This window comes from Montipora foliosa, chromosome 4, assembly GCF_036669935.1.
Source record: "Montipora foliosa isolate CH-2021 chromosome 4, ASM3666993v2, whole genome shotgun sequence".
Lineage (NCBI taxonomy): Eukaryota > Metazoa > Cnidaria > Anthozoa > Scleractinia > Acroporidae > Montipora > Montipora foliosa.
This window is the reverse complement of record NC_090872.1, coordinates 4,548,115-4,568,114: the sequence shown is the minus strand read 5'-3', so window position 1 is coordinate 4,568,114 and position 20,000 is coordinate 4,548,115. Positions and strand designations below refer to the sequence as shown.

General features: G+C 38.8%; 1 protein-coding gene across 1 annotated transcript in view; it reads left to right on the top strand.

Moving 5' to 3' along the window:
- The window catches only part of LOC138000954 (vascular endothelial growth factor receptor 1-like), a 99,722-nt gene that overhangs the window by 71,813 nt on the left and 7,909 nt on the right, over positions 1-20,000 (top strand). The window contains exons 11-19 of the mRNA XM_068847622.1: positions 1,414-1,686; positions 6,130-6,165; positions 8,364-8,403; positions 13,434-13,627; positions 14,689-14,805; positions 15,962-16,157; positions 16,898-16,976; positions 19,102-19,221; positions 19,297-19,373. Of these exons, the coding sequence (XP_068703723.1) occupies positions 1,414-1,686; positions 6,130-6,165; positions 8,364-8,403; positions 13,434-13,627; positions 14,689-14,805; positions 15,962-16,157; positions 16,898-16,976; positions 19,102-19,221; positions 19,297-19,373 (1,132 nt within the window). The remainder of the gene's footprint in view (positions 1-1,413; positions 1,687-6,129; positions 6,166-8,363; positions 8,404-13,433; positions 13,628-14,688; positions 14,806-15,961; positions 16,158-16,897; positions 16,977-19,101; positions 19,222-19,296; positions 19,374-20,000) is intronic.

Sequence of the window (20,000 nt, the reverse complement as noted above, 5' to 3'; positions counted from 1 at the left end):
CTATGAGTTTTGTATACGATTTAGATTACGTGCCGCGTTCTTTTGAAAACAAAAGGGTTTGAATTGAGTATATTTACTTTCAAATGAGATAGATTACAGTTCAAAAGGCAGCCATGTCGATTTTCCGCTACTCCGGCTTAAAAGGAATGCAGCTTATAGAAGTTACGATTTAAGACCCGACGTTTTGACTGCCTAGTGCTTCCCTCAGGCGTAATCTAAACCTCGGTGTTACGTGACTCCTTTTATAAGCCCACTAGTTAACGGACATTAAAAGCAGACTTGGTGAAAAGTCTGCAGGCTTTTAAAATGTGATGTTGGAGAAAAATCGTCAGCATTAGCTGGAAAAAGAAGCTCGCCAATGAGAGAGTGTTGCAAATGGCTGGTGAAAATCGCAGATTGTTGTATACGATCCAGAGAAGGAAAATATAACATTTTGGGCATGTGATGAGACACAATGAAATGCTAAGAGTAATTATGGAAGGAAAAGTTGAAGGGACAAAAGGTAAAGGACGACAGAGAAAAATTTATTTAGTTTATATTTGCATATGGACAAAGCAGAAAAAGGAAAATGTTACTATTAGGAAGTATAAGGACGGAAAGAGTATCACATGATCTCCTACCTTCGCAGGAGATGGAACTTTACTTGATATGAGTTAGCGCCGTTTCTTATCAATGAGGTGTAAACAGGTGTCAGGCACTCTGTGTATACTAGTCCTTGCAATGACTCCGAACACGAGTATAACATCGGACAAACCAAACGTCATTTTCGCGCGCGTTTAAAGGAGCGCGAGAGAGCAGTATTCCTTTCCAACAACATGCTTGCTGGACCAACCATGGAATTGGGTGAAATATGTAATTCAAACATTATCACCACCAACTGGCGGTACCATCAACGCCTTTCATTGGAAGATTGTCACATTAATTCCGCCCACGCTCTTTCAAAACGTGATCATGGAGGTCTTTTACCTTACACCTATTTACACCTTATTGATAAGAGGTGATGCTAGTTAGTGAGTGTGTGAAAGTAGTATAAAAGCTTGAGATCACTTCTGGAGGTGACACTAGGGAGGAGTGGAGCAGCGTGAAATTATATTAAATTTACTTTTCCAGCGATTGGTTAGATTTGCCGAGAAAGAAGTCGTTTCCTGCTGCAATATAATATATTTTTTTATGCTTTTGATCCGAAGCTCTCAGTCTATTTACTGCATATAACAAATTCTGCAGTAAAATTTGACCAGCTTTCAAAAATTAACTTATTTATCTCATTAAAATTCCTAAAGTTTAAATTATCGGAACTATCTTTACATTGTCGTCCAAATTGTCCTTTCTTAACACTGATTTCAATTTTTGAAGCAATGAGCTGGAACTTTGTGAGGATATTTATCTCACCGAATTGTGCCATTTTAATCTCAGAATTTCCCACTGCTGAGATATCTCCAAACCCATATCCCACAATGCTGGAAGGTGATAAACTGACATTGACTTGCAAAGCCAATGAAGCTACATGGCGAATCACGTGGGAAAAGAATAACGTTTCTAAGATTCCAAGGGCCAACATCACTGAAAACGGTGACAGCAGCATCCTCCTTATTGAAAAAGTTGAAGTTTCTGACAGTGGTGAATACTCATGCAAAGTACTGAGCAAGGCAGGCTCTGCGTCCTCGTCTGTCGATATCAAAATAAGAGGTAAAATTATTTTGGATTTAGAATTGTGTGGTTGTCTAATAGTGATTGGAGAATGTACAATTTTGCTTTAATGAATTAACTCTTTGTCCTTGCTAGGGTACCCAGTTCTCCCCTCCCCAAAACAAGGTTGTGTGGAAAATTTAAAGCGTATTACAAATAGCCCTGTTATTTTACGCATAAAATCTGTTGTACAGACACAATGTGTCAACTCATTTTGACGCCGATTGTAGATGCGTTACCAAGGTAAGGGTCTTCATAGCACATTGACTGTCAAAAATATAAACTTTCGTGGTAGCACACTAGTGATCAAGTTTGATCTTCCAACTGCATAAATATGGCAGAAAGGGCAGTATACATGTAAGTGCTTAAACCTGTGTTCAGTCACCTTAAGAATTACAGCTTATGACGGAATAGAGGGTTGAAAAGGTCAATGTGAAAATAATTTTGTCGCTGACTGTAGAATAAAACAAGGCTTAAAGTATGGTTATTCCTCAATGAATGAGTTGCCAGTAATCGGATCCCTGCTTTATACGCAAAAAAGGGTTCTAAGATCGCGAGGGGGCAAACATTGTAAGTCACTGAAAGAAACTGTATAGCGGTAACTTATTTCGACGTCCAAAAAACGATTTTGGAGAGAGATCAACAATTTTTTTTTGACACAGTCTATTCAGAAATCGATCTAGGCAATGTTTATACTTGGCAAGTGTAAGTTTTTCTTTGAATAACCGTGAAATATGAGATAAAATTGCTGATTAACATCCCTGCTTGCGTAATGTCATAAGGTTTATTGTGAAATAGTCATGAAATATTAAAAAAATCAGGTATAAATCTGGAGGAAATAACTCAATAAAGCCGTTTCGGTTGTATTGACGTGTGTATAGCGGGCTAGCTTTTGGCCTGTTTCTAAACTCAGCAATTCAAATAATATTGCAAATATGCTTGGTGGCGATCATTGTGCTGTGTGGGTTTGTGACCAAGATCGAAAGTACCCAGAAAAGCAGAATATTCTTCCTCACGTTGAAATATTACGATTTTACTCTTCCAGGGATAAAAAAAAAAAGGCCTTGTCGTTGGCTGGCTAGATCTATTAATGTTCAACGTTTCAGTGAGTACGAAGGTCTGTTCAAATCATTTTGTACAAGGTTACAGAACTTCTGAATGTCCTACCGACCAACTTTGTACATAAAAGAGTACCACTAAGAGAGTAAATTTTAAAGACCTGCTCCAAGGATCAGATATACAGAGAACTAGTATATAAAGATGACACTTTTCACGTATTGTTTGAATTTGAAGCTTGACCAGTTTCCTTGGATCCAGTGAAATACTTGTAGATGGAAGTTTGACGGAAGAAAAAAGTTGTTCAGCAGCTGAGGCATATGAATTCCCAGTGTTATCGAAATCAATTGAAACAGAGAATGCTGTACTCTCTGGAAGAGTAGCATTACAACAGCTTCCTCGAGACAGATTAGGAGATTGATATATGGTTTGCGTGAGCATAATCATTGTAATACATTAAAGTGATTAAGGGATACATTGTAACAAGGGAACTTTATGCCACGGGCAGGGATTAGCTCGCGCCCCCTTTTACCTTCTGCGGTCGAATGCAGGAACTCAAACAGCAATTAACTTCTCACTTGCTTTTAATCTTCTCTTCAGTTCTTACAACAGTTCCTAGGGATACGTTCTATGCAAGTAGTTGTTCAAAAGAGCACCTTACTTGGAAAGATTCGTTTACTTATTAGCGCTCCTGGTCCAGGCAACGCATTGCGATTGGTCAAAGGATTAGAGGCTTAGAACGTGATAACGTCAACTAGAAAAGGGGTGATTAACATGAACTACGAAGGTTTACCTACGGCTGCACGAAACATGGTCCATGTTGATGACTTAAAAATTGCAGTACCGCTAGGCCATGAACTAGTCCATCTAAGACCAATCGCAGTGGTTGCTTGACGAGGATCACTACCCTAAACCTCCTGGACGGAACGTGACTTCTCAACTAATAAACTTAAAGTAACAAAGACTAAACCAACCGAAGTAAACAAGGGATTAACAATCTTAATTAATGTACCTGGCTAATCCAAGCCCTAAACTAATAACGTCAATACAGGATTAATGGTTAGTACGGTATCGGAATCTCTACAACAATAAGGATGGAACTACAGGGTTGTTTCTCGACAGTACAACAACATTCGACCTAACCTTAGTTTAGCGTTACAACCTTTATTTACTAATATACACTAAAGACCAGGAGTACAGCAGTTGCACGACAACACGTACTAGAAGCTCTTGTCAACAGAATTCTTTTATCTTCTCTAGTTAATTAACCCAGATAGATTAATCCCGAATAAGAAATATATCCTATTTTGCCCAGGTATGAATTAAATCGTTTACGAGGCCAGCACACGCATGAAAGTTTCCGTGAGAGACATTAAAACGCCTTTGTGTATAAACGTAGTTGTGTTTTCCAGCACGTGCTTTTTGCCTGGCAACGGTGTGGCTCCTTTGTTGAAGTGGTCACGTCTGTCTCTTAACATACTGTCTATAACTTCAACACAAGATCAAGTCTTTCCTGAAGTATCAATAACTTCACACTACTTGAAGATAACTTCACACTACTAGAAATAATAAACACGCTTCACTCTAAAAAGCTTTGTGCCTTGCAGCACCATTCGTTACACACAATTAACTTTAGCTGCAGAAGCATTTGTTGCGCACAATTAATTCTAATGATACGACAAAAGGACTTAGACGCATCGTTAACTAATAAGAGAAAGACACGATTGAACACGCAATTAAATTACTTATTTAACAACATGTACCCACAGATTATGAAGAAAATAGTACGTAGCGACAATTTGTCCATAATAAACGAGCTTAGAATGCGTTTTATTCCGTAGCCTCGTTTTCATGCGTGGTCTAAATGGAGGTTTCTAAAGCATCCCCTAAAAAGCCCCAGAACAGGTTGCACAACTGGCAACATGTATTTTTCCTGTTCCTTAGGGTTCCCTCAACATATCTAAAGCAGTGGCTTGCTTTCAGCAGTAAATGCCTACGGAAATACAGATGCTGCCAGACTAATACTCACCATATTTGATTTTAAAAAATCCTCGTCGGCCATCTATGAATACCACTGAACGAGGAAAAACTGTGTTCGGCCACCTTAATAAAATGCTCTTATAAAGTTCACCCAAAAACACCTGATTATCATTTTACAACTACAGAGTAAAACAAAAGAAGCAAGGCTGGATACTTTACAGCACATTACTCAGTAGTGTACGTTTAACTAGTCTCAGATACTCAAGTAAAGTAGCTCAGACCACGAATCAGTAAACCGGTTGATATATTTTACGAGCAATAGTACGTACAATGCCGATCTTGTTATTTGCGCACTTGAAAACACTTTCAAAGTCCTGAAAGTGATTGCTGTCATGGTAGCGCACTCTTGTAGAGAAAAATAATGTAGTTGCCAACAATGAAAGAATCGCATGCTTCCTCTTAATTTCTCGAGTATGGGAGACGATGGCATCGCAGAAGATCAGAATATAAAATCCCTGCTTTAAGATTGAGGAAAACTGTACATCGAAGTTTTGAGCGTGTGTTATGAAACATTTCAAAGGGATAACTTAGTTTTATTAAAATTATTAATTGGATATTTGGGAGCGCCTCTTCCCATACCCATATCTACCTTTTAGTTTTAATAGAAGGCATAGCAAACATTCGCTTGCTTCTTTAGTTGTATTGAGAAGTATTTTTGTGCGCAGGCAGCAGGGTAGCTAATTTATGCAGACCATTACTCTCTTTGAGCGATCAGAGTTAGGCATAACTCTTCTAGTCTATCGATAAGCGTTGGTAAATTTGTATCTTCCAGCGTTTTCCTATGTGATGCTTCTGGATGCATAATCCTTAAAACTCTCCTCTGAACCCTCTCAATTTGATCAGACAAATAGAATGGTAAACTAAAATGGAAACTAAGCTTGAGAGGCATATTCCAAGGCAGAATGAAGACATGGGCAGTACAATTGAACTAGAGAAATGTGGTCAATACCAGCACGCTTATGTTGCCTAGGCAAAAAAATTCACTGAGAGGCTTTCGCAGACATTTTGTCAACGTGGTCATTCCACTTTAGGTCATCCCTTATAGAAACTCCTAATATTTTAGACAATTTAATAGTTTAACAAAACAAATGGGTGCTTTGACAATTTGTTCTCCACATTGACCATCGTTCATGTAATCGTCCAGATATTTTAGTTGAAACATTGGCATGAGTTGACAGAATTTTGGGTTGGGTTGAAAACAGTCCTGAATATGTAAAAACAAAGAGTTGGAATAAGAGTTTGCTAATTATGGTTGTAGAGTTCAAGCCATAGCTGTTTTGTTGGAGAACTCGCTCCCAACAATACACTGAAAAGAAATGTTAATTTTTCTGAATTCTTTTTTGATAGGGCAGCAAGAACAAAATTATCCCAAAACCAGACCAGGTAGGGTTTTTAAAGTGTAGTGAGCTACTTTGTTTATTTTAACTATCTCTGTTCCACCGTTAGTCTGTTAGTAATCAATATGTGAGCAAAACGTGATGGGACTTGACGGGTGTCTACTCACGCAGGTGTTTTTGTGTGTGTGTGTGTGTTTACGAATCCAGGAGGTGAGTATGTATGGCCGGATGACTTAAATGTCTTTAGGTGAATCATCTGGCGTAACAGACTAATTTATGAATTATGAGTTGGCTGATCTGCCACAAACTAGTGCAGTAAGATATACTCCAGTCCTTTCATGGTAGGACTACCGTCTTTGCTCATTCCCAAGGTTATCTAGCCGTGGAACCTCCATTGTGATTCCATAAGTTCTGCATCAACAAATTCAGGCTGCAGAGAACGACTTGCCTGGCATATCTGGCACCAACAATATATCCCAAAAATATCTGGCGAACCATCAATATATACAAAAAAGATTTTCAATCACTTGCAGCAAATGCAAACTCTCATAAACTCTCTTTGGAGGTGAGAGGGCAGAAAGAAAAAAAGGGTTAGTTTGCACATCAATTGTTACACTAAACTTCAGAGTGTATCTAGGTGTCTTAGGATTCATACTTTTTACTTTTGTTATTCTTTTTTCTACTTGACAGCTTTCCTTAAGCCCGCCTCGATCAGCATTTGCTATCTGCGGGTCCCTAGTTTTGTTTTGTTTTGTTTGTTTGTTTGTTTGTTTGTTTTTAATTTAAACTTGATTGTGGGGAGTGGGCCCCCACATCATCACGCATGCTTTAAGTGAGGAAATAAGAATGAAAAAATGTAGTCGAGTTGATGGAGTGATGAAGCCTAATGCTATAGAGTACTGATCATGCTCTAATAAGCGAGGAGAGGTTTCAAAAAAACAAAATTGTTGACCAACGTCTTTTGGTGACATCAATTGCGTTGTCACATTCCATCTTCGCCCTGGCCCCTGTAAAGAATGTAATTTTCGCCGGATATTAAATATATATTCGTATAAATATATTTTCTGCAATATAACTTAAAACGCAATATCTGAAGCTACTACAGACTCAACATCTCGTGTTAATGAGAACATAAGGATGAATAAGTTAAACTTAACGCCTCTGATCCTTTCTTGAAATTGCCCGAGTGGCCATTGACGCAAGGTCATTTCAGCAACGCCTGTAAATACAATTAAGATTATTCGTTAATTTGGTCATAATGTTCAAAATATTTAATACATCTCCAGTCGTTTTTGAGTAGAATGTTTCAATTTTCACTATATTGTTGGAAGGCATCCTGGCAAGATAAAATGAAGAGGAGCATGACTGAGATTGTTGCTTGTCTTTGGCATGCTATGTCACGCAAAATGTTGTAATCTCATGACGCTCAAAATGCCCAAAAATTAGAATGAAACATTGAAATGACCACTTAAAACTGTTGAAAACATAAAAGAAAGAGAAACTATGGTGGACAGAAAGGTACAAGATTGAAACGGATTGCATTTGGTCAATCTTGCAAAAAGTCGGCTCGACGTTTTTGCAATATACCACCAGGATAAAGTTCGTTTCTGATCAGAATCATCTCGTTTGTGACTTAACGATAATTTTATCAGTAAAGGATTTTCCGTCACTACCATTTTCCAGTTTTAAACTCGTGATTAATTAAGGTTTTCCCCGAAACACCCTCAAATAACTTGACATGGCCCCTTTAAGTTTTGCTCTCAAATTGATAATACCATATAGTCCGTATTCATAACTCGCGGCCAATAAATCATCCTTTTGCCTTTGTGCTGATCATCCTCACTAGCCTCAGTTTGGCAGAAAAAGTCTTTTGGATTTTCCTTTTGCCAACGAGGCTAGTGAGGATAATTAGCACAAAGAGAAAAGAATCATTTATGAATACGGTCCATAGCAATATCTGCTAAATCGCTTGGTTCCTTTAAGCTCTAATACTTGGAGAAGAGTACTAAATTTTGCTCCTCCAAATTCGGCCTCGAATGGCATATATCCTGCGCGTTGAAAAATTTGCAACCATGCATGGTTCTATTTTTTAAAGCTACCAGAGCGATAGAGTGGTACTACATCGTCGGCCCTTTTTCTGCTGTGGTGTTATCAGCATTAATCATCTGTTACCTTTGCAAACGACGAATGACAGGTACATATCACCGCATCTTAAGTTAAATAGTGTTACATGTTTCCATGTAGGTATTTGCGATCTCGTGGAGCAGTGTAATACATCGGAAAGGTTATTCTCTATGTTTTTAGCGTAGTCGTAGTCTTAGTCGTAGTAGAAGGCCTACAGCATTCGCGATTTCTTTGGTTGTCATGACAATTACCAGCCCTCCTCTTCGGCATAAAGTCATGTTTACTTGGTCTTATAAAATATATCAAATAGACCATATTCGTATTCTCGGTATTGGACTGGAACTAGCTTGCAATGAAGGCTAATGCGGGGGAATATATTAGAAAATATTTGCATTTGAAAAGATTCCCCCGCATTAGCCTCCATTGCAAGCTAGTTCCAGTCCTATACCGAGAATACGAATATGGTCTATTAAAGGTATTACAATTGAACCCACTGGCAACTCGGAGCCCATCTGGGGCTCGGATTTTTCCGAGTTCCCAGTGGGTTCAATTGTAATACCTTTCATTTGATATGTGTTAATCATTCTCTCACATCCGCTAACCCACTTGTAATACACAATAATGCACTTTAAAAGAAATAGAGACCTTTGCTCAGTCGTTCTGATCTCATATACTGCTCATTTGTCTAAAGTGAACGTTAACCGTAATAATGGAATCTCGACAGACCTCGAAATTTGGTCGTAAGAAATGTTTCTAGCGAGATAGAATGACTTAATGATTCTTAAAAAAAAAAGAAAAAAACTAGTCTCAAAAACTGGTGCAGACGGGTTAACGACAAGCATTTCCTTATTCCACAAAATTAGATTGATCCTCTACAAGTCCAACCAAGGTCATCTACCGCTCTCTCTATTGCTTTTGTTTTTGTATAAGGACGATTTTACACTCTATTCGATTTCCTTTTTCCGTTTTCTATCTTGTAAGCAATTTATCTCTTATTTATTTATTTGTCATTCTTTTTAGACAACTTATATTTTTTAACCCAATACTCCACAATACAGCCCTACTTTACAATATACTGCACTGCACTGCACTGTACTGCAACGCACTACAAAAGACATTAGCTAATTAGAGAGCTTAAGCAGCCGATGTTTTTCTCAACATGGACGTTGGCCGGAAGTGATTTTTTTTTTAAATGACGTCACACGTCCCAAACATCAAGTCAAAAATGTCGAAAATGGGTATTTGCTGTCCGTGGTGAAATGAAAAAAAAAAAAAAAAAAACGCGGAAAGGTAGGTTTATTTGATGTGGAATAACTCTATTAATTTATTCATTGATTTTGATTTTCTTTTATTCCTGCGTATACACTGGACAAATCAACTTCATATTTCCTTGTCATTCACCGAAGAAATTTGGCTCAAAACGGTATCAACACTTGAAAGAAACTTTCTTAATAGAAGGATTGACACCACAAAATTTATCACGTAGCAGCAATGTTATGGTACCATGTGAAACAGCAATTATTGCTAAACAAGATGAAATCTTTTTTTTTTTGACGTAACAAGTTATCAGGGCAACAGAAAAGCTTTGCAAAAACACCCTATATTTTTTATTATTGCACAAAAGTGTTCAGCAGGCCAAGAAGAAACTCTCTGCAAATTATAAAAAAAGATTCTGTGGAGCGGATTTAGAGCTACCTTAAATTTTCAATTATTTAAGGTGCCTCTAAAGTCGCTGCACAGATCACATTTCAGAAATAAGAATGAGGGTCACCGAGTTCGTTTTTGAGATATGAGCAGCTAAATCCAAAATATGGGGTGTTTTTGCAGGGCTTTCCTGTTGCCATGGTAACTTTTTTACTTCAACGAAAATGACCGAATCTTTTCAGCAATAATTGGTGTTCGATATGGTACTATAACCTGCATTACATTGCTTTAAGAGATAAAGCCTGGAAAGAAAAGATTCATTTTAAATCTTACGCATGTGAATAACCACCTGTGCAAGAAGTTCAAGCCTGAGTGCGAAGGCATTTGGGTTGCCAAAGAAGTTCTTAGGGGTATCTCCACATAGATATCTTTCCTGAACGCAGAAAGTTTCTAGCCCTAGCTTGGAGATATCAAGTCGGTACTGCCAGATTCCTTATGTTTACTGTTTTGCCTTTTGGGCTGTCTTTGGCTCGCAACACTTTCTCAAAAAAATTAATACCTTTTGGTGAAAAGTTGCCCGGCGAAGGAAAACCAATCGTTTTGTTCTTTAATGACAGTTTGGGAGCGAGTCGTTCTGTCTCACGAATTAATATATGTAGCTTAAAATATCACGCTGATTTGTTGTAATTTGGTTTCTTGCCTATCGAAGAATACAGTGTTTGGAAGTCATGCCAGACGATTGTCATTTCAGACGGCTTGCAACGGAAATTAACACCACCGATTGTATTCTTGCTGCCACGGACAAAAGGATCTCGAGCCCTCTTGTTGACATTAATGATCTTTAAGGAGGATTACGGCGACCCATCCATGTATGCAACGTATCTATGTTGATGTTGAAAAATCTGTGCGCACTAATTTATTCTGCTCAGTCGTGGCTTGATCATGTAAAATTACGTCAAGTGAAGGCGTGGAATTTGAGTTAGATTTCTAGCAAGTGATCCTTTGTAAATGCAATGGCATTCCAATCTCGCCGGTTAAATAGAGGCCATCGAAAATGGGGTATTCTGACGCATCCAGCGTAGAATGTGGGGGTGTAGTCGTTACCGAGGTAAAGGCGTTTGATCAGAATTGGTCTGAAGCTGAGAGCAAAGAAAGGTCCGGCACTTGTCGCTTGATGCTTTTGCAGAAGATTTGAAATCACAAACTGTGTCATGGTTCACAGATAATTATTTTATCAATTGTAAGCAAAGGATCCAGGGTCCCTCGATTCCAGAAATTGTCATCGAACATTTTTCAGTGATATATGTTAAACGGAATCACCATAGATGTTAATTGGAGTCCCAGATCTTATCTATGTGGCGGACGAAATCAGTAGAATAATAGATTATAATGATTACACTATCACTGATAACGACATATTTAAACTCTTAGATAAAGTTTGGGGTCCCCTTAAGTTTGTTTGTTTTGCGTGTCTAATATACAATGATAAACTGGCGTAGTTTAATTCAAAGTTTTATCGGCCAGGCACGAGTGGTGTTAACGCATTTTGTGAAGACTGGGCTTCTGTGAAAAAACTGCTTATTCCCTCAAGGGGGGTGGGGGGCTACTGAGAAATTTCTTTTTGGTTTGAGGCTGTTGAGATTCTTTCGCAAGGTCGAAGGAGTAAATGAGAGGAATTGAAGGTGGAGAACCGAGAGAGTAGCCAGGGCCTTACACGTGGGACTAAACTACAACGAGGCTTAAGGTTTCCAAGTATCTAGGACTGTAGGTGAAGCTTAATTTTTCCTTAGCTTTGTAGTGTCAATTTATTCAGTAAACTCGTGCGCTCAACACCAAATTCAAGCTCCTTCTTCATCTGTCAACATGTATGAGGTCTTTGCTGATCAATGCGCTCCTGTAACGACACTGTCGACATGTATGCCTCTCATTGGTAGTGAAGGCAAAATATAGTATTTCTGACAATGAAGCGAAGCGTAATAGACAGAGATATTTAATTTGCCGGCACGGACAGGAGGATTGACGTCATGCGAAAGGGATTATGAGTATACGTGTCAGATATATGTAGTAGATTGTTACGATTTGAAAACCTTTCTAAGTTAGCAACAATTCACTTCCCAAGTTTAAGTTTGATTTAAGAGTTGGTGGGGGTATACGTTCCTTTTTTTTTTCCACAAAGTGCTTTTGGCTTTTCGTATCCAGTAGTGTCGCAATAATTTATATTACTGTGAATTGGTTTGTCCCTGGAGACACATGTCTGCATTGTGGCATGTGAGATGCTGAGCAGTATTTGTTTTGTCAGTGTTCCTACAATAAACGGGCGTATGAGGTCTTTGCTGGCCTATATGCCCCTGTATCTACTCTGTTGTATGCGTCTCATTCATTTGGTAGTGAACGCATAATTTTACTATATTCAGGATCCATTCAGAATTACCCATGACATCTCACATCCAATTTATAACGTGTGTGGGTAAATTGAAGGTTTCAAGGCGTGTTCTCTTACAATAAATTAATTAAGAAAATGTTTATCGTCTCGTACCAATCCTTGATTGTAACTTTTAAAAAGCATATCTCTTGTCTTTCTGAAATAAATCTTGATTTAGTCTTAAGAAAGAATCAAAACTGCTTCACAACTAGCGAAATCACTAATGTGACATGATTAATGCAAGCAAGTCAAGTCACGAACGTCGGTCTCGACCCAGTTTCTCTTCGGCTACTTGGCAAACGTCTTGTGCGTAAGCTCTCTATGGTATACTCTACGTATGACGCCCCGTTCTGTAAACAGCATAACTAACCACAAGCAAGAGAGAATGAAGGTAGAGAACACATCTCCATGCTTCAGCTATTTTTAGCTTCGCGCCATGGTCACACAGCCAATGACAAACAATCAGGTGTCTTCCTCCAAATAACCGCGCATCTTGAACACGGGCTAAATTGAGATTAAAAAGAATTATCATTAGAAGAGGCCGATATATGATGGAAATGTCCTGTCCCCTCATCCTCAGACAGAATGAAGGAGAGAGAGAGAGTGTAGGGGGGTTGGCCGTTATACGTGAATTTCACAAAACATATTTCAAGATCAGAATTCTGTTCCCCAAGAAGTGCGCGATTATTAAGCATACATGATGTGAACTTATCTGGCATTGTAAAATGGCAGCTGTTGGATATTAAGTATGGCTTTCTTAGTTAGTCTCCCACTACGGGTTTTCGGGCATCATACACCAACCTCCTTGTTTCTGCAATTCTGAACGTCATTTCGAAGTCTTTTGACTTTGCAAACGTCTTGGGGAACAGACACCCGTTTTCGTGACATAGCCTAAAACTAACATATTCCAAGGGCTAGATTTTTCTCTTGCTTGCCGCTAAGTGGTTTCTGACATTCAAACTACATTATTTGCATCATCCTTGGGAGTGTTCCCGCATCAAATAAGCAAACCAATTACGCTTTTGTAAACCTGCTGTGACAAAACGAAAAATAGTTTTGGCGAGCGGCAAGCAACCCATCATTGGAAAATGAGAGAACTAACACCCAACATTTCTGGATTAAAGATCACGAGGTGCCGAGGAAGAACATGAAATGGAGGTGTTGAATGTTGAAGTGGACGCATGGGAAATAGCACGTCGCCAGATTGCACTTGAGGAGGTCATTGGTTCAGGAGCATTTGGAACAGTTTGGCGAGCAACCTTGAGTCGTGAAAATGGAAAACCAGGCATACGTTTTGTTGCAGCAAAGTGCTTTTCTCGTGAGTACCATTCGGCTTTGTTAATTTATAGTTTCCACTAGATACCGTTTCGTTAAAGAGGACAGGGAAATTTTCTACTGCAATATCACAAGTGTTTTAATGAACTGCCTGTCACGTAGAGGCTTGCAAAACCTCGTTCAACATGCACGATAAAAATATGTCGCAACAGAAAGAAAAAAGAATCCTCATTACTATATTTTATGAAAGGGTGCAGCAAAAATCATCAATTCTCAATCAACTCTTTCATAATCTACCCACCTTTATCTTAACCTCGAAACAAATGCGGAGATTACCAAAATAGATCACCTTCTCCTAAGAGGTTTCCTACTCCTTTTCTCCTGCTTGATCCCTATTCATTGCAAGTGTGCAAAAAAAATTTTGTTCTTCAACTTTTATTTCAAACTTTCATGGCGACGTCTTGCCTTAAATACACCAGATTTTTACCCTCGTCGCACATTGAGGGATAAAGTTCCTCATAAAATTCATAAATAGATAGTGCTTTTAAACATTTTTGAGCCTATTTTCCACTGATAAATTGCAGTTCAAAATGCGATATAAGATGGTTAAATACCGCCAACTGGATGACAGAGTGGAGGTTTGAATCGATCAAGCATATTCAATTCTCCCTAAGCGTTCGAGCCCCAAACACTGAATCAAGAGCAGGCGTAGCTTAATTGACTGGTGCGCGTCTTTGACAGCCAAAGGTCACAAGTTCGATTCTCAGCGACTTAAATGTCTGCATGTTTTAACACCTTCCTTTAATTTGTGTAGCTGTAGCTCTAATTACATGCAAAATGGAGCACTAACAAATGGAGGGAGGGTAAGAAGCGCACCATCGTCTTCCATCGATATCAGCCTCCTATCTGAAGGAACAAACGGCATTAAAAGAAAAATGGACTTACTTTTATCACAGTGCCTCATGACGTAAAGAAAATGAGACAGACAATTCTGGGGATAACAACCGTGTTCTTAAGAGTTCATGACCAAGGAGGTAGAAATCCATGAAACACCCCACAAGTCATGTGTCCAATCTTATTGCACCCTGGTGTCATTTGTTGTAGCCACATCTGGAGATGAAGGAAGAGCCGCTCTGATGAGAGAAATCGGGTTGGGCAAAGTTATTGGAGACAGCCCTCAGCCGAACATTGTTCAATTCATTGGCTGTGTCACCACCCAAGGTAAGGATGTTATTGCAACTGCTAAATAGAAACAGCTGTGAGAAATTTGCACCAATAGTACAAGACCGCTAGTGAAAACCTTATCAATCGATGATATTCAGGGCTAAATTTGTCTATTTAAGCAAATTGTTTGGGAAATTCCAGCCCATTTGGAGAATGAGAAAATGGCCGTTTTCACCACATTTCCCAAGAACAAACGAAACCTTATTAACGTCAAGTTCACTTCCAACAATTGCATAGCATAAAGTCAAGAAACAGAAAAACAGAACAATTTTCAAAAAAAAGGTGAATCATCAAAGCAATGCCATGGAATAATGACAAAAGATATGACATTTGTTTTTCAATCTGAAATGCAAGTCGTTAAAGCTGATAGTTTTAGTTAAAATGCAAATGGTTGGCTGTATAAAACGGTCATGTGCCTGATTTCACACTTCTAAAGAGAACCCACTTGGAGCCATTTCATACAAGAAAGTATCGGAGGCTTCGGTTTATTTATTTATTTATTATTATTATTATTATTATTATTACTATTATTATTATTATTATTATTATTATTTATTTATTTATTTTTTTTGTGCGAGAAACTGACTCAGGCTGCAAAGACCACCAGGGAGAGATAAATAATTTAAAGGAATTGTACATTTTGCATGACAATTGTATATTTTATCTTTAAAAATATGTTATAAATTTTTAATCATCTCTTACTCACTATACTTTCTTCATAGAAAGTTCTTCACACAGTTTTTTCCATCATGCAGAGAAATAATACAAAGATGTGGAAAATGTGTAACGTTGATTAATGTTTTTTTATTAATATTATTATAATTTAATTCATGTCCCTTTTTCTTTTTCTCACTTTTACATTTATTCTTGGGTAACATAACCTTTAACTTGGGGAATGTGTACATATTCGCCCTTTTCTTCATTCTCATGCCCTCTGCTCATTCAAGGTGAGCCGCTAATATGAGATGCTGACAAAGGTGGTTGACCAAACTGTAATCTTCCAACACAGAGCCACGCAAATGCTGCTTTATTTGTTTAATTCTTAAAAGCGTCTAAACGTAATAATGATAGAGCCCATATCCACCTTTCCGAGAAGCTAACAGTTTGAATGCAGCATTATAGAAGTTGTCCAAACTCTGTGTAACCTTTACAGTACAGCCAATTTTGATCATGGAGTACTTACCCTATGGGGATCTTCTGGGGTACCTGAGAAAAAGCCGTGGAATTTTCGACAAACATTATTGCGGAAAACTAGCAGTAGCGCCACTGAAGACTATTGTTGCTTATTGTAATCTTTCACAGATTAAGATTGTATCTACGAAATGCATCATGCGATATGCTTACTCCTTGTAGTGTTTGATATTATCTAGACAAAAATGTGTGATCATTTTGCTATCATATTCTTATATCGAAAAGAAATGGATGGCTGTAGGTGACACGTACTAGCGCGCGCTTTAAACACTGGGTTTTCTTCATTGGGATAACGCTGGAGATCCATATACCGACCTATGCCTTGATATTACATAGTGTGATCTGCCGCCGCCCTGGCAGCTAAGATTACCAGCCAGGTCGACATAAGCATGCAGAGCGGATATTCTGCGGAGTGGATCCGATGGGTACTCCTGCCCTGGTCGTCATGATAATTCAACAGTCATCTCTTTAAGTCAGTAATCGGGGAACATTGGCTATATCTCGAACAGACTACGTTATTTTTTAATCATATTAGTTAATTTACAATTATTGGATTCGGTTTTCCCATGATAGTCCAAAGTTTGTGTTATCTGCAGACGCCGAAGGCTGAGGCGGATAACACAAACTGATGCCTTGATAATTATCGCTATCATGCAAAAACCGAATCCAGTAATTGTTTCATTATGCATATTCCTGAGTTGCATTTGTAAAGACAAGAGGACTGACTCATCCATTTCTTTGGATGAGCGGGAAATCAAAGAAAGTTTCTGCGGTTGGCAAAGTTTTCTTTCCTCTTCTCTGCTGGTTACTGTGTCAGGTGACGTCACTTCTGCATACATAAAACTATTGTCTCTGTGAATGACGTCAATTCTACGTATATAAAATATATTGTCCATAGGTATGACGTAGGAGTAACAGAGCAAGCAAGAATTAGCTTCGAGCTTATAGCCAATCAAAATCGAGCTTGTGACACCAATGTATAATAATACCTACTAACTAAGTGAAAGATATATATGAAATACATCATATATTGCACTGCGGGTATAAAATCAAATGAAACCATGCTGTCTCGCAGTGATGAGCGCAAATTTCTATTGCGTCGAGAAGCCTGAAACATTTTAAGGACTTCAACGGGATTTGAACCCGCAACCTCGCGATACCGGTGCGATGCTCTAACCAACTGAGCTATGAAGCCACTGACGTTGAGAGCTGGTCACTTCTGAGTTCACAATTTCTCGTGATAAGTAATTATGAGTGAAAGATATATATGAAATACATCATATATTGCACTGCGGGTATGAAATCAAATGAAACCATGTTGTCTCGCAGTGATGAGCGCAAATTTCTATTGCGTCGAGAAGCCTGAAAATTTTTCAGGACTTCAACGGGATTTGAATCCGCGACCTCGCGATACCGGTGCGATGCTCTAAACAACTGAGCTATGAAGCCACTATCGTTGGGAGCTGGTCACTTCTGAGTTCACAACGTCCCGTGATAAGTAATTATGAGTGAAAGATATATATGAAATACATCATATATTGCACTGCGGGTATGAAATCAAATGAAACCATGTTGTCTCGCAGTGATGAGCGCAAATTTCTATTGCGTCGAGAAGCCTGAAAATTTTTCAGGACTTCAACGGGATTTGAATCCGCGACCTCGCGATACCGGTGCGATGCTCTAAACAACTGAGCTATGAAGCCACTGTCGTTGGGAGCTGGTCACTTCTGAGTTCACAACGTCCCGTGATAAGTAATTATGAGTGAAAGATATATATGAAATACATCATATATTGCACTGCGGGTATGAAATCAAATGAAACCATGTTGTCTCGCAGTGATGAGCGCAAATTTCTATTGCGTCGAGAAGCCTGAAAATTTTTCAGGACTTCAACGGGATTTGAATCCGCGACCTCGCGATACCGGTGCGATGCTCTAAACAACTGAGCTATGAAGCCACTGTCGTTGGGAGCTGGTCACTTCTGAGTTCACAACGTCCCGTGATAAGTAATTATGAGTGAAAGATATATATGAAATACATCATATATTGCACTGCGGGTATGAAATCAAATGAAACCATGTTGTCTCGCAGTGATGAGCGCAAATTTCTATTGCGTCGAGAAGCCTAAAACATTTTCAGGACTTCAACGGGATTTGAACCCGCGACCTCGCGATACCGGTGCGATGCTCTAACCAACTGAGCTATGAAGCCACTGTCGTTGGGAGCTGGTCATTTCTGAGTTCACAACCTCCCGTGATAAGTAGTTATGAGTGAAAGATATATATGAAATACATTATATATTGCACTGCGGGTATGAAATCAAATGAAACCATGTTGTCTCGCAGTGATGAGCGCAAATTTCTATTGCGTCGAGAAGCCTGAAAAATTTTCAGGACTTCAACGGGATTTGAACCCGCGACCTCGCGATACCGGTGCGATGCTCTAACCAACTGAGCTATGAAGCCACTGTCGTTGGGAGCTGGTAATTTCTGAGTTCACAACCTCCCGTGATAAGTAGTTATGAGTGAAAGATATATATGAAATACATTATATATTGCACTGCGGGTATGAAATCAAATGAAACCATGTTGTCTCGCAGTGATGAGCGCAAATTTCTATTGCGTCGAGAAGCCTGAAACATTTTCAGGACTTCAACGGGATTTGAACCCGCGACCTCGCGATACCGGTGCGATGCTCTAACCAACTGAGCTATGAAGCCACTGACGTTGGGAGCTGGTCACTTCTGAGTTCACAACTTCCCGTGATAAGTAATTATGAGTGAAAGATATATATGAAATACATCATATATTGCACTGCAGGATTTCGTTGGTCGCGGGTTTAAATCCCGTTGAAGTCCTAAAAATTTTTCAGGCTTCTCGACGCAATAGAAATTTGCGCTCATCACTGCGAGACAACATGGTTTCATTTGACCTTCTAACTAACTTCCTCTGAGTTATTTCGAGTAAGCTTTAACTTTGGACCCGTTTGCAGTCCTCTTGTTGATAGGGAAATACAAATCGCACCTCTTCACTACAGGTGGGATTACAGAACATATTATCCTATACGCGAGCATGATTAACGTTGATTATTTGCTTTTTGTAGATTATTCACCGTGATCTTGCAGCACGAAATGTACTTCTTGATCAAAACCGTGTGTGCAAGGTCACTGATTTTGGGTTATCTTACCAGAACTTTAAATATGGACATGGCAATGCCAAAAAGGTGGGTTACATTATTGATGGATTCCCTTTCACTTTGTTCTCTGTGTACCTCTTTGCAATGCTGTTTTCTCCCTAGGGCTGTATGCCAATAAAGTGGACGGCACCTGAGATACTCTTTGGAGATCCTGCAAATCTGTCAAGCAAAAGTGATGTGTATGTGCTTTTGACGATTAAATTTCCAGACTTTTGAAGTATTTAGTGCCTAAGACACAATTGTATCAGGTCAGGAAATGCAATAATGTTAGCGCCTAAGAGGAAAGCGATTCTTGTCAACCCCTTTTGGTTGGTTTAAGGTATATAAACATGAATAGTTAGTCGCATTGGTCTCTGCGTGCAAACTCGATTCGATTGATACTATATTTGAGTAAAGGAAAGAAAAGGAATGAACTTTATTTACAGGTCTAGTCGTTCTAAGGCTGGAGCACAGATTGGGGACACTGTAGACTGAAATCAACAATCAAAGCATATCAAGCCAAGTATTGGTTTTTGAGGAGAGCCAGGGAAAACCGGAATGTTCGGAGAAAAACCTCTCTGTGAATAGTAGAGAATCAACAAACTCAACCTACACATGATGCCTGGATTATTAGTTTTTGACAAGGAGAAAACAAAGAGTTATTGTTGATGGCGTTGTTACGAATCATTTAAACATTAATAGAGGTGTCCTCCAGGGGACTGTATTAGGCCATATATTATTTTCTATCATAGTCAGTGATATCAAGGTCATCGCACCGAATCAAAATTCGCTTGTAAAATTTGCTGATGATTTAATTATTTATCAAT